This window comes from Platalea leucorodia, assembly GCF_965183815.1.
Source record: "Platalea leucorodia genome assembly, chromosome: 5".
In the NCBI taxonomy this organism is placed as follows: Eukaryota; Metazoa; Chordata; class Aves; order Pelecaniformes; family Threskiornithidae; genus Platalea; species Platalea leucorodia.
The window spans coordinates 7,699,351-7,711,966 of record NC_138827.1 but is presented as its reverse complement, the minus strand read 5'-3'; the positions used below and the strand labels follow the sequence as shown (position 1 = coordinate 7,711,966).

At 56.0% G+C, this 12,616-nt stretch overlaps 3 protein-coding genes across 3 annotated transcripts in view; 2 read left to right on the top strand and 1 right to left on the bottom strand.

Moving 5' to 3' along the window:
• Positions 1–6,787, top strand: part of RHBDF1 (rhomboid 5 homolog 1) — a 38,472-nt gene extending 31,685 nt beyond the window's left edge. The window contains exons 10-18 of the mRNA XM_082312422.1: positions 776–850; positions 1,443–1,604; positions 1,712–1,812; positions 2,560–2,623; positions 3,092–3,186; positions 4,147–4,222; positions 4,753–4,853; positions 5,122–5,275; positions 6,101–6,787. Coding sequence (XP_082168548.1) covers positions 776–850; positions 1,443–1,604; positions 1,712–1,812; positions 2,560–2,623; positions 3,092–3,186; positions 4,147–4,222; positions 4,753–4,853; positions 5,122–5,275; positions 6,101–6,520 — 1,248 coding nt within the window. The 3' untranslated portion in view covers positions 6,521–6,787. The remainder of the gene's footprint in view (positions 1–775; positions 851–1,442; positions 1,605–1,711; positions 1,813–2,559; positions 2,624–3,091; positions 3,187–4,146; positions 4,223–4,752; positions 4,854–5,121; positions 5,276–6,100) is intronic.
• Positions 6,788–6,976: 189 nt separating this feature from the next.
• SNRNP25 (small nuclear ribonucleoprotein U11/U12 subunit 25) lies at positions 6,977–10,809 on the bottom strand. The gene is made up of 6 exons (XM_082312083.1): positions 10,691–10,809; positions 10,493–10,583; positions 10,252–10,357; positions 10,081–10,155; positions 8,578–8,640; positions 6,977–7,195 (listed from the first exon to the last, which is right to left on the bottom strand). Exons 1-5 carry the CDS (start codon positions 10,796–10,798, stop codon positions 8,586–8,588), a joined length of 435 nt encoding a protein of 144 aa, XP_082168209.1. The 5' UTR covers positions 10,799–10,809; the 3' UTR covers positions 6,977–7,195; positions 8,578–8,585.
• On the top strand, positions 10,704–11,487 carry POLR3K (RNA polymerase III subunit K). The gene is made up of 3 exons (XM_082312084.1): positions 10,704–10,949; positions 11,035–11,122; positions 11,199–11,487. Exons 1-3 carry the CDS (start codon positions 10,839–10,841, stop codon positions 11,324–11,326), a joined length of 327 nt encoding a protein of 108 aa, XP_082168210.1. The 5' UTR covers positions 10,704–10,838; the 3' UTR covers positions 11,327–11,487.
• Positions 11,488–12,616: the final 1,129 nt, after the last annotated feature.

Here is a 12,616-nt window from a genome sequence, read left to right as displayed (position 1 = left end):
GCTGCCTGCAGCATCTCTGTGAGCCCCCACACCACCTTCTCTCCCTCCTGCAGCAACATTACTCTTGACATTGAATTATATCCAGCACAAAGCATGGTGGGCTCATTGCAGGCTCACGTTGTCTCCGTGCGGGGAGCCCTTTCAAACAACATGTTCCCCTCCTGGTGGAGACCAGAAGGATGTTCATGGCAGGGAAATATTTCAAACCTGAGTTAAGTTTTTGCAACAGTTGCAGGATTTTGCTTCTGGCAGGACAAAAACTGACCTGTCTGACTTTGAGAGCTGATCTTGAAGCTGTTTGTAGCCTTCCCACATGTTGTTAAAGGTCTCTGGGGTACATACCTCTACAGCCATATCCCCGCTCCCTGCAGGGGATGCCCTGGGGAGCTTCTCACCTACGTGTCTGACAGCTTTCAGAGCACTGTCACCAGCACCCGAGCGTACAGTGCCGGCAGCTGCTGCTTATGCTTCTGAGCTGTGGGAAGCTTTTTGCTGGCTCTCAAGCCAGTTCCAGGTCTCCAGACCCTGGGATTTCTTGAAAGTTGAAGTAGCCAGAGATAGACATTTTAAATGAAATCTTAATATGAAGGTGCCCAGGCCTTGATGCTGGTTTACTTGTGATCCTGCAAAAGACCAGTTTGAGAGAACCATGTGCCCAGTCATCAGCTGTGGGGATTTCTGTTCATCCTGGGTACCGTTTTCACCAGCCCCTGCTGCTTGCTGTGCTGACTCTGTGGGCAGGAGCTCATGGGGCTCTCACTTTCTCTCCTTGCAGGTCTTGCGAAACAGAGGGGTTTATGAAAATGTTAAATACGTTCAGCAGGAAAACTTCTGGATCGGCCCCAGCTCAGTGAGTGGCTGGGAATGCTGGTGGGCTGATGGGGGACTGTGCGCTGCAGCCATGCCACCCCAGGGACCGGGGCCCTCTGCTGCTTGGAGCTTGGTGCTAGCAGCTGCTGTTGGTCGGACATCCCATGGGGTCCTGCCATCACTGACAGGGTGCAGCGGTGCTCCCGGCCCCAATCACCCTGCGCTGTGGGCTACCAGGAGGCTGGGATGGACCTTGGCACTCCTGCTTTGCACCCTGTTCCTATGAAGCCAAGCATGGGGTCAGAGAACATGCAGGAGTTGTGTGGTGTGTGATTTCCTGGTACCATTCCCCCTGGGAAAGGCTGTCATATCTCTAAGTTTCCTTTCCTGGCCACAGCGCTGGCCTTTCTGGAGCCATGGGCAAGGAAATCCCTGAACTTTTGTTCTGGGCTTGCCTTCTTCAAAGCAAATATTGAGAGTATGCCTGATGCGTGTTGGGCTTCATCACGCAGGACTTGTCCCTGGTCCCTTGAGTCCTGATAGGGGTACCCCTCGCAGTTCCCCGAGCCTTCTCTGCCCCAGGCAATCGTTACCTGCCCCTTGGCCGAGCTGAGTGTTTCCATCTCTGCCAGGAGGCCCTGATCCACCTAGGGGCCAAGTTCTCACCGTGCATGAGGCAGGACCAGCAAGTGCACAGCTTCATCAGCGCCAAGCGGGAGAAGGAGAAGCACTCGGCTTGCTGCGTGCGGAATGACAAGTCGGGCTGCGTGCAGACCTCGGAGGAGGAGTGCTCGGTGAGCGCGGTGGCCCCTTTCCTGCTGTCCCTGCGGGCTCAGGGCCACTTCTGTTGATGCTTCTCCCACCCTGGCCTTCACGGTGACACCTCTCTTCTCTCCTGCAGTCCACGCTGGCCGTGTGGGTGAAGTGGCCCCACCACCCCAGCACACCAATGCTGGCAGGAAGCAAGAGGCAATTTGGGTCTGTTTGTCATCAGGACCCCAGGTATGTCCTGCCTAGCCCAGCTGCCGTCCTGGGGGGGCCAGGGCTGCTGTGGCAGTAGGGTCAGAGAGGCATGGAGTCCCAGGCCAGATGATTGCTGGATGGGACAGCAGCTGCTCTGGAGAACAAGGGACATGGGGGCAGTGATGTCCATACCTGTCCCAAAGGCTGCAAGGGGGGCAGAGTGTGGTGATACTTCTGCTCCCCCTCGTCTCCATTGTTGTTGGCTGCCTGCCTGCACAGTGGCTTGTTCTGAGCTGCAGGTGCCTTCCTCATCCCTCTCCCCCTCCTCCCCTGCTCCCCGCACAGGCTCCCTTCTTGGGTTACAGCAGTCAGGTTCCCAGCACACTTCTGCCCCAAAGCCCTGCCAGCCTCTGGGTGCCACAGCACACCTTTGCCCTTGGTCACCATGGGCTGAGGTAGGGCTGGGACCAGCTGAATGCCCACCTTTGGGGTTGTGGCCACCTGGAAAGGAGCCAGCGAGTTGCTGGGCAGCGGCATGCTCTCAGACAGCTGCCTTTGTGCTGAAGCCGTGATCTCTGCTCGCTGGAAGGAGGCTGCGGCTTTGATCAGCACAGCCTTGGCTGCTCTGATGTAGCGTGTCCCCAGCCCCATGCTGGGGACAGAGAGGAGCTGTGGGACTGCAGCCTGGGGACAGGGACAGTGTGGTGGATCCCTGGGGAATCCTGCCTGCTGCTGATGCTGGGGAAAGTAATTTCTCAGGGTGATTTCTGCTTTCTGTTGCTGCAGGGTGTGTGAGCAGCCAGCCTCGATGGAGCCGCATGAGTGGCCGGATGACATCACCAAATGGCCGGTGAGCACCACCGGTGGCACAGGGCCTGTACAGGCAGCTGCAATATGGCATTTGCATCCCACTGGGCAGAGCCACAGCTGTGTTGGTGGAAGGGGTCTCTGGTACAGCCCCCCGCTCGTCACAAACACCAGATCAGGGCAGTCATGCTTTTGTCTAGCCAAGGCTCAAAGCCCTCCAACAACAAGTTCCCCTGTGCCAGCTAAAGCCCTGCTGAAGCCCTGGGCCCTGACAGGGTAACAGGGTGATGGAGGCTGACTCTGCCTCCAGGCTATTTTCATCCCTCGGTGGAGAGGAGGTGTTGACTGGGGCTTGGGCAGATGGAGTGTCAGGCATGGTCTTGCTGCCAGAGGAAGGCCTTGGGAGGCCCGTGTCTGTGGGACTGGCTTCTTTCCAAGGGCCTGTTTTGACTTTACTCAGGCAGCAAGCAAAGCCACAGCTGTCTGACTGCGGCCTGTTGTCCTTTTCCAGATCTGCACAAAAAACAGCGCTGGGAATTACACCAACCACCTTCACATGGACTGCGTGATTACAGGCCGGCCCTGCTGCATTGGGACCAAAGGAAGGTAATGAGTTTTACCTGTATGGAGAGGGGCTGAGTGTTGGGGTGAGACACAGGAGGCCCTTTTCAGGTTGTAGACACAGCCATTCGTCCTCCTTGTCTTTCCCACGTGCAGTCCAGAGCCCTGCTGGGAAGGGGAGTTGGACAGGGAGCCATGACAGGTCGCCCAGATGGAGCAGGACTCTGAGCAGGAGATAACAGCCAGCCTGAGTCTTCAGTGTGGCAGGGTATCTCGCTCAACTGGTCCTGCAGTTTGGAGAGACTGGGATCCCACAGGATTAAATACTTCTGCTGGGGAGTTCCGCACTTTCCCTTGGGAATGGCCAGCTTGGTCCTGACAGGCTACATTGGCCCCAGCCTGGCGTCCCTGAGCACTCAAGGAGGTGTCAGGAAACAACCTGCTCTGGGTTTGCCACGGAGGAAGATGCTGTTCTTCCTCATGTTGCTCCTCAGCTTGAGAAGTTACCCAGTGCTTGGGCCTGGCTTTCCCTGCTAGGGTGAAAAAATCCGTGCCGCCCCGAGGAGTTTCTCTGTCCCTGAAAGTCATGACCAGGACGCTCTTGGCCTGGCCCCCCCTTTCCACTCAGCTACGGAGGCACAAGACTCCCCCAGCCCCAGAAACACAGCTTCCCCAAACTCTGGTGGTGCCTTCTCAGCTAGATACAGCTCAGCTTTAGCACTTGTTTTGGAGCCCCTGTATGCAGGGCGTTAGTCTGTGGAGGTGACTCAGGCTTGTCTGGGGGCGAGAAGCAGGAGGGGTGTACGGCGAGTGGGACTGGGCTCAAATGGGAATGGGTTAGTGCGTCTGTTGCAGAGACATTACAGCGTGTCAGGGGCAGCCGAAGGCATCAGTCCTCATAGGCAGGAGACAAGGGGGAGCGGGTGGCCTGGGAGGGCACAGCACGGTCTGTTGTGCCTTCCATGCGTGACTTGTTCTTTGTTTTGATAACTGTGCCTCCTCCAGGTGTGAAATAACCTCCCGGGAGTATTGTGAATTTATGCGGGGCTATTTCCATGAGGAGGCAACACTCTGCTCTCAGGTAAGCGTGGAGTTGGGGGTTTGTATGGCTGCCCTTCTCCCGCCTGTTCCCCTTGCAGTTTGGCAAGATCTGGGGGCAACTGTGCTGCAGTGTAGGTGGGAGTCCTGTGTCCTGTCCCACCCTGAGCCCAAGGGAAATTGCTGATCCTGGCTGTAGTAGCAGAGCTGGCTGCATCTGTCCCTCTTGGGAGATCAGTTTAGGACTTGGGCTGGCAGCTGGGGAAGCCCAGTACAAGAGCACTGTGGAAGCAGCGGGAGAATGCACCCTTCCTGCTCCATGGGCAAGCAAATGTGGATGTCTCAGTTGTGCATGTGCTGGGGTGAAGGATGAGGCCATAAAGCTGCCATAGGGAACGGGTGGGGTTATGTGTGACTTGGTGTTGGATACCTGGGTTGGGACATCACGCAGTGGAGAAGAGCAAGGAAAGCCCCTCTTTAGAGCTAACTGCGGTCTCTGCTCTGGCCTTAGTACCCAGCCATGCTGGCCAGCACTGCCTGGCACACCTCACCACCCCACTTCTGCTGCCCTAGGTGCACTGCATGGATGACGTCTGTGGACTCCTCCCTTTCCTAAATCCAGAAGTCCCTGACCAGTTCTACCGCCTCTGGCTCTCGCTTTTCCTCCATGCTGGGTAAGCCGTGGTGTAAAACTTCCGCTATCTGGGTGGGGGAACCCTGGGATTGCTGTTGAGGGTTGTTCTGGCAGTTCCTTCCCTGGGGGACACAGGGAGGCTGAGCTGTTGTCCCTGCTAAGGTTTACCATGCTGTGTTTGCTGGGAGGGATATTACAGGCATGGGCAAGGCCAGACCAGGAGCTCTCAGCAAGGCTTGGCAAAGAGCAAAGCAGAGGGGTGACTTTCAGTGGCTGCTGCTTCAGCTTCTGTACTCTGAACTTGGCAGGATCCTGCACTGTCTGGTTTCAATCTGCTTCCAAATGACGATCCTGCGGGACCTAGAGAAGCTGGCAGGATGGCATCGCATCTCTATCATCTACCTGCTCAGTGGCATCACTGGGAACCTTGCCAGTGCAATATTTCTACCCTACAGAGCGGAGGTGGGTCTCCTGCAGACTAGGGTCCCGGTAACTTGCCCTGAACGCAAGCCTTCTCTACATGCCTGTGCCTCTCTGGCAGAGACCAGAGCTGGGCTCATGTCTGCAGCACGTGGCTTGTGCAGATTTGTAGCTAGAAGATAGCACACACTGTCACGTAGCTGCTGAGCAATAACATCCCCAGAGTACCCTGGGCTTTCCAAGTGCCTGGCCTGGTCTGGCCGCAGTAAAAGGCGGCTGCCTCTTGTAACGAATGGGGGGTTCGTCCATGAGAGGCCCCTGGCAGGCTGGGAATTGAGATCTGTACCTGGTGCCAGAGACCCTCCACGTGTGAGTGGCAGGCAGGAGAGGGACCAAGAGCAGAGGTCACCTCTCCCAGACTGTCCAGGACTGTCCCTGTCCACATGCCAGAGCTGGAGAAATCTGATGTGACAGTCCAGCTTCACTTCAGAAGATTGCATGGCAGGACCTGGAGGACTGTCTTAGAGGTCCTTCAATAAAGAGAAGTGCAGGATGGGTGGGGGGAGCGAGGAGATTGCCTTCAAGACCTTCTCCACTTTGATGACTCAGCCCAGATCTGCCCTCCTTAAATACCAAGTCTGTTCTAGTGATTGCTGGCCTCACACCTACCTCGATCCTAAGATCAAACCAGGCCCCTTTATTCCTTGAACCCCAGTATAAGGATGAAGTTGCAGGCTGCGGCATCTCTCTCCCAAGAAACACTGAACAAGGAGTTGAATGATAAATAACTGTAATGCCTGGAGCTGGCTGCAGAAGCCAGGCAGACGGCGTGTGCCTGATGTTACCTGTAATGCTCTTCTTCTGCAGGTTGGCCCTGCAGGATCCCAGTTTGGGATTCTGGCCTGTCTCTTTGTGGAGCTCTTCCAGAGTTGGCAAATCCTGGCACGCCCATGGAGGGCTTTCTTCAAGCTGCTGGCTGTGGTGCTCTTTCTTTTTGCCTTTGGCCTCCTGCCTTGGATTGATAATTTTGCTCATATTTCAGGATTTATCAGTGGTTTCTTCCTCTCCTTTGCCTTCCTGCCCTACATTAGCTTTGGGAAGTTTGATTTATATAGGAAGCGATGCCAAATTATAGTTTTCCAGCTCATCTTCATTGCACTCTTCTCAGGACTTGTGATTTTGTTCTATTTCTACCCCATCAAGTGCGAGTGGTGCGAGTTCCTTACTTGTATACCATTCACAGACAAATTCTGCGAGAAATACGACCTGGATGCACAGCTCCACTGAAGGCAAAGACTGGCTTCTCGAGCAGGCACTGGAGATGGACTGTCTTTGCGTTTGCTGTGCCAGTTCCATGCGGACAAAGCCTCTAATCCAATGACACTTCTAACCCTGCCCGTGGTTAATTTAAACTGTCTCCTTAGCACTTGGCAGGCATGTTTTGCCTTATCTCAGAAGACTCTGAAAACAGAACGTTTGTGCCTTGTTCAATTGTATTGAACCTTTTCTGCTGCCATTATTTTTATTACACTAGTTTCAATACTACATTTTTAACCAGAGTTGTTTACTACTGCTAAGGTGGTGATTAAATGGTAAGGTAGCGTTTTAGCTACTGTTAATTGTTTTGCATAGTCTGTGGCTACGTTTGTTACTTTATCTATCTCACCTATGCTGTTTACCAGCAGAATCAATCCTTTTCTAGCACCCAAAACAGTCAGATGCAGATTTGCAGCTGGAAATAAGGGCCTTAAAAGCCTCAGAAAACTAGAGGGTCTCTTTAATCACTGAAAATACATTCCACATACAGCTCAGAAGCAGACCTTTCAAATAGCAACTGCAAAAAACATGTGAGAATGTCCATGCAACTGGAGTTTGTTTCTCTTTGAAATGTTACAACCTTTTCCTCCAGGAACGTGCTGAATCCACAGTCTGGTCTTGGTAGGGCTGGATTCTCTGCTCTCTCTGTTAAAGAAAGAAGACATTTGGCAGTGACAATAGTTACTGCATGCTGGGCTCCCTTATCGCCACACCACCACGCCCAGACAGCCCGGGGGGATCAGCCGGTGCCACAGGTGACTGCTGGTCACAGGCGCTGTGGGGCAGATGGCTTCTGGCATGGCACCCATTTTATTATGCTGGATGTTGCAAATGTGGCAGCATTGAAAGGAGAAAAAAAGTTACTGTGGTCACAAAGCAACAGTTTCTAACCCAGCTAGCTGGAGCCGCAAAACAAAAAAAAACAAGTGCTGGGAAAAGCTGCTATTACCACGGCTCTTCAGACACTGCACTTGTGTTTTTAGATGTTGAGGGGATGCAGACATAATTTTAAACTTGCTAAGCTTGAGAGTCTTGGCCACATCTTGTGTTTGTGTGCATAACTTTCTAAAAATAGCAGTATAATACCAGAATTAGGTCTACAGAGGTTACAAACAGGTAAATATACATGCTACTAGCGCTCCCTGTGCTGGAAGTATTTTTAAACGCATCGGTTGCACAGAAATACCATGACCGAAAGTTGTTTAGTGGTGTGTCCTGTCTTCTGAGAACAATGAATTGGTTGAACTCAAGTTTCTATAAACCAGAAACTGGAGAAAGTGAGAGACAAAAACGACAGGATATGTATGCTGAGGTCCCTTTTCCTAGCTCCTTACAGCTTGCAGTAATTGAGAAAGACGGCTCAAAATACACCCACTGTGGAACAGCAGAGAACACGCTGTGTTTGCCTACGCGCACCCACGGGACATTTCTGTTAGCTGCAGGTGCTCTGCGTGGTGCAGGAGCGCTAGGAGCAGGGGGAGAGCACAGTCACTCGGGTGTGAGGCACACAGACGGACCCAAAGGACCTGGGTGATGGCAATGACCTGTAGCACAAGGAGACCTCTGTCCTCCTAGGGGTTAGTTAGCGCCCATCCACGTTCCTAGCAGTGACTTCCACAGATTCAAGAAGCCTAAAAGAAAGCAAGGTCCTAGAAGCAATCACAAGGGCCAACAAAGGAACCCTGCATTTAATGAATCTCAAGACGTTGTGGGAGCAGATAAGGATCTAAACATAAAGTAGGGTTAGAGATACACCATTGCTAAGATATTGCTGCTGCTGCTCCTGATGTACGGTAACTGAAGTAGCTGAATTATCATTCCCCACCCTGAGAGAAGCACAAGCAACACAACCAGGGTGTGGAAACAGACCAGAGCCAGGGCACAAGCCGAATGCAGGCACCGGCACTCAGAAATGCTCTGCTATGCAGCGGAGAGCAACACGACCAGCTGCTGTGAGCCTGAACGCTAAGGCCTGGGGAAGAGGAAGATGAAGAACTGGTAGCTCGTAATGGATGTTTAGGACTTACCTGACAGGTTACTTTCGAAGTTTCTTTATGAAGCTGACCTCATCCCGGTTTCTGATGCCATACCTGAACAGAGAGTTATGCTGTTATATGCCAGCTTCCCAGGAACTACAACCTTTGAAATCCTATAGCCTCCTCTTTCCCAGGGGGAGACGGACTCCTACGATCACGTGCTGTGCTCTAATACAGGGCAAGTTAAAGTTCTCACTTGTGTGTGTAGAACATGCTGCTAGCACTGAAGGATCTGATCACCTACCTTTTTAACTGCAACATCCCCTTAAATGCAACATCTATCACCCATAGCTCAGTCTTTGAGGACAGCTTTGATTAGGGCTGTCTTGCTAAATTTTTAATACTTCAGACAAGCTTTTCTTGCTGGTCTGTGTGCAGGCTGGCATACCCAGCACTGCTGTATGCAACAGCTAGGGTGCTCAGCAGCACCTCCTGCCCCCTTGCCCTGAGAATGGGCATGGAAACGTGGGAGTCGTCTGTCAGTGTTGTTACTAGATGGTCTCTGATACGTGGCTGCGCAGGTCCAGAGCCCAACACTCTTATCCTTGGTTTGCTCTTTGCTTGCTGTTCTTCCATCCTCCTTCCTGCCTTTCTACCTCAGCAGCTCTGCCAAGCCCTCTGTGAGGGTGACTGAGCACTGGAACAGGTTGTCCAGAGAGGTTGTGGGGGCTACGTTCTTGGAGAGACTCAAAACCCAACTGGACGCAGCCCTGAGCAAGCAGCTCTAGCTGACCCTGCTTGTGCAGAGGGTTGGACTAGATGACTTCCAGCGGTCCCTTCCACCCTGGATCCTGTCCACCACATTATGTGTCCTGACCCCATCCTCTGCTGAGTAGCTCCCAGTTTCCCTGGAGATGAACTCATACACTTCATACACATGGCACCATTCCTGGCCGCCTCTGTGTTCTACCCCCCTCACGCTCATGCTTTTTCTCACTTATCTTGTCTCTGCAGGATACCTCAGGTGTAACCTTAGTAAGCATGACCTATTCTGCAGGAGTTTGGCACAGACAGCCAAGGGGCGATGCGTCCGAGTGCCTCGGCGTGGTCGGAATTGGATGAACTCACTCAGCACAGGGTGGTTGTGGCTGAGGAGCTACTTGAGAGCTTCCCGCCCTGCATGCGGCCTCTCAGTCTGTCAGGGCAGGGCCTGTCCCACCGCTGTGTGCAGGGCTGGTCCCATCTTGCAGTCAGTTTCAAGTGGAATTGTAGAATCATTTAGGTTGGAAAAGACCTTTAAGATCAATCCAGTCCAACCATTAACCTAGCGCTGCCAAGCCACTAAACCACGTCCCTAAGCACCACATCTACACGTCTTGTAAATACCTCCAGGGATGGGGACTCAGCCACTGCCCTGGGCAGCCTGTGCCAGTGCTGGGACCTGCCTGCGCCAGGGCACAAAGCCCGCCGTTAGCCCTGCCTCTGCAGGTGCCGTGCGGACTCCAGCTGGGCCTCTCCAGCCGCACGGACGCCAGCAGGGACCCGAGTACTCACTCTCTCAGCTTCTTCCTGTCATCTGCCAGTTTCTCTCCGGCGTAGGTTAAGTGGTATGTCCTCCATATGTACTTCCTAGGGGAAAAACGCTTAGGGGGAGCGGCAGAGGGAACCGGGCAAGGGAGGCAGGTGGGGGGAGCAGGGGGTCCCGCCAGCCCGCGGCCCGCTCACCAGCTGAGGTGCTGGACGCCGCCCTGCCGTGCCTGCCGCAGCTGGACGTGCCGCCGCAGCGCCTTCTTCAGCTCCAGCACCGAGGCGTTCTGCACCACCACCACGGCTGCAGGCGGGGGGGGAGCCCCGTCAGCGCCCCGGCAGCCGCCCGCCGCCCGGCCGGGCCTGGCCTGGGCGCGCCCCCCCGCGGCCCGCTCCCCCCCCGGCCCGGCTCCGCCCGCCCCCCGGCCCCGGGACGCACGCATGGTCTCGCCGTCCGCCTTGCAGACGCGCACCGTCATGGCCTGCCCGTACTCCAGCGCCACCTGCGAGCCGATCTCCTCCGCCGTCACCTGCGGGCGGCACGGCCGCGACATGCGAGCGAGGCGGGCCTGAGCCCCGCCGCCGCCCCCCCGGCCCCCGCCGCCCCCGGCCCGGCCCCCGTCGCCCCCGGCCCCACCTGCGGCGGGAGGTCGCAGAGCAGCGGGTCCTGCACCAGCCGCGCCAGCGCCGCCTGGAAGAGCTCCAGCACCTCGGCGTGCGCCAGCTCCTCCTCGGCCTCCGCCATCGCCGCGCCGGAAGGGGCGGTCGGCGCCGCGGAACCGGGGATGCTGCTCTTCTGCCCGGCCTGCGGCAACGTGCTGGTGGCCGAGGAGGGGCCGCGCTGCCACCGCTTCGCCTGCACCACCTGCCCCTACGTGCGCAACGTTACGCGGAAGGTGCCGGGGGAGGGGGGGCGGGGACCGGGGAGGGCGGCCCGGCGCTGGGGCGGCCCGGGCCCCCCTGACCGGCGGCCTCCCGCAGGTGACGAGCAGGAAGTACCCGCGGCTGAAGGAGGTGGACGACGTGCTGGGCGGCGCCGCGGCCTGGGAGAACGTGGACTCCACCGCAGGTAGGGCCGGGCCGCGGCGGGCCGGGGCGCGGGGGGGGCCGGGCCTCGCCTCGCCTCACGGCGCCTCGCCCCGCAGAGCCGTGCCCCAAGTGCGAGCACCCCCGCGCCTACTTCATGCAGATCCAGACGCGCTCGGCCGACGAGCCCATGACCACCTTCTACAAGTGCTGCAACGCCCAGTGCGGGCACCGCTGGCGGGACTGAGGCCCCCGGCCCAACCCCGGCCGCCCCGGGGCTGAGGGGCCGCGGCACCGGCCCAGCCCGCTCTCCCCTGACGGGCTCGGCCCGGCCCCGGGCCCGGGAGCAGAGGTCCCGCGGGGATGGGGTTTGGGTGTCTTCTGCAATAAACACGACACTGGGTGGAAGCAACCGTCTGCTGTGTGGGTGCTTGAAAACCGGAGGCTCCAAAAGGGTGTTCCTCCCTGTGTTAGAATCGTTAAGGTTGGAAAGGACCTCGGATATCATCGAGTCCCACCGTTAACCTAACTGCCAGGCCCACCTCTAAACCATGTCCCCAGCCACCACATCCACATCTTTTTTGAATGCTTCCAGGGACTGTGATTGCACCGCTTCCCTGGGCAGCCTGTGCCAGTGCCTGACCACTCTCTCAGTGAAGAAGTTTTTCCTAATATCCAACCTAAATCTCTCCCGGCGCAGCTTGAGGCCGTTTCCTCTCATCCTATCGCTTGTTACTTGGGAGAAGAGACCGACCCCCACCTGGCTACAGCCTCCTTTCAGGCAGTTGTAGAGAGCAAGAAGGTCTCCCCTCAGCCTCCTCTTCTCCAGACTAAACAACCCCAGCTCCCTCAGCCGCTCCTCATAAGACTTGTGCTCCAGACCCTTCACCAGCTTCGTTGCCCTCCTCTGGACACGCTCCAGCACCTCCATGTCCTTCTTGGAGTGAGGGCCAAAAACTGAACACAGGACTCGAGGTGCGGCCTCACCAGTGCCGAGTCCAGGGGCACTATCACCTCCCTGGTCCTGCTGGCCACACTATTCCTGATACAAGCCAGGATGCCATTGGCCCTCTTGGCCACCTGAGCACACTGCTGGCTCATGTTCAGGCGGCTGTCGACCAGCACCCCCAGGTCCTTTTCCTCCAGGCAGCTCTGCAGCCACTCCTCCCCCAGCCTGTAGCGTTGCATGGGGTTGTTGTGACCCAAGTGCAGGACCCGGCCCTGAGCCTTGTTGAACCTCATGCAGTTGGCCCCGGCCCAACGATCCAGCCTGGCCAGGTCCCTCTGCAGGGCCTTGGAAGACTATCAGGCCCTTATTTCACATGGTGCAGTAGTTCTGCTAAAAGCACACATAATAAACTAATGCCACGCACACCAAGAAACCAGTGTTTGAAATACAGACAGACCCTAAGATAACTAAGCTAAAGAATAGTTACCAAACCTTAGTACAGGGCCAGCTGCTGTACAACAGAGCAGAAGGCAAAGCAAAGGTAAAATGTTACTGTTGTGGCCTTAGGGGAAGAAAAAAAGAAAAAGG

Bases quoted from the DNA above. Each gene is read 5' to 3' on its own strand.
- SNRNP25 (XM_082312083.1), bottom strand. From the start codon at position 10,798: ATGGCGGAGGCCGAGGAGGAGCTGGCGCACGCCGAGGTGCTGGAGCTC. The intron at 10,156-10,251 runs GTGAGCGGGCCG...TTTTTCCCCTAG, and splicing joins GGCGTCCAGCACCTCAGCTG to GAAGTACATATGGAGGACAT. The intron at 8,641-10,080 runs GTGAGTACTCGG...CTCTCTGTTCAG, and splicing joins GACAGGAAGAAGCTGAGAGA to GTATGGCATCAGAAACCGGG.
- POLR3K (XM_082312084.1), top strand. From the start codon at position 10,839: ATGCTGCTCTTCTGCCCGGCCTGCGGCAACGTGCTGGTGGCCGAGGAG. The intron at 10,950-11,034 runs GTGCCGGGGGAG...GGCCTCCCGCAG, and splicing joins TGCGCAACGTTACGCGGAAG to GTGACGAGCAGGAAGTACCC. The intron at 11,123-11,198 runs GTAGGGCCGGGC...CTCGCCCCGCAG, and splicing joins GAACGTGGACTCCACCGCAG to AGCCGTGCCCCAAGTGCGAG.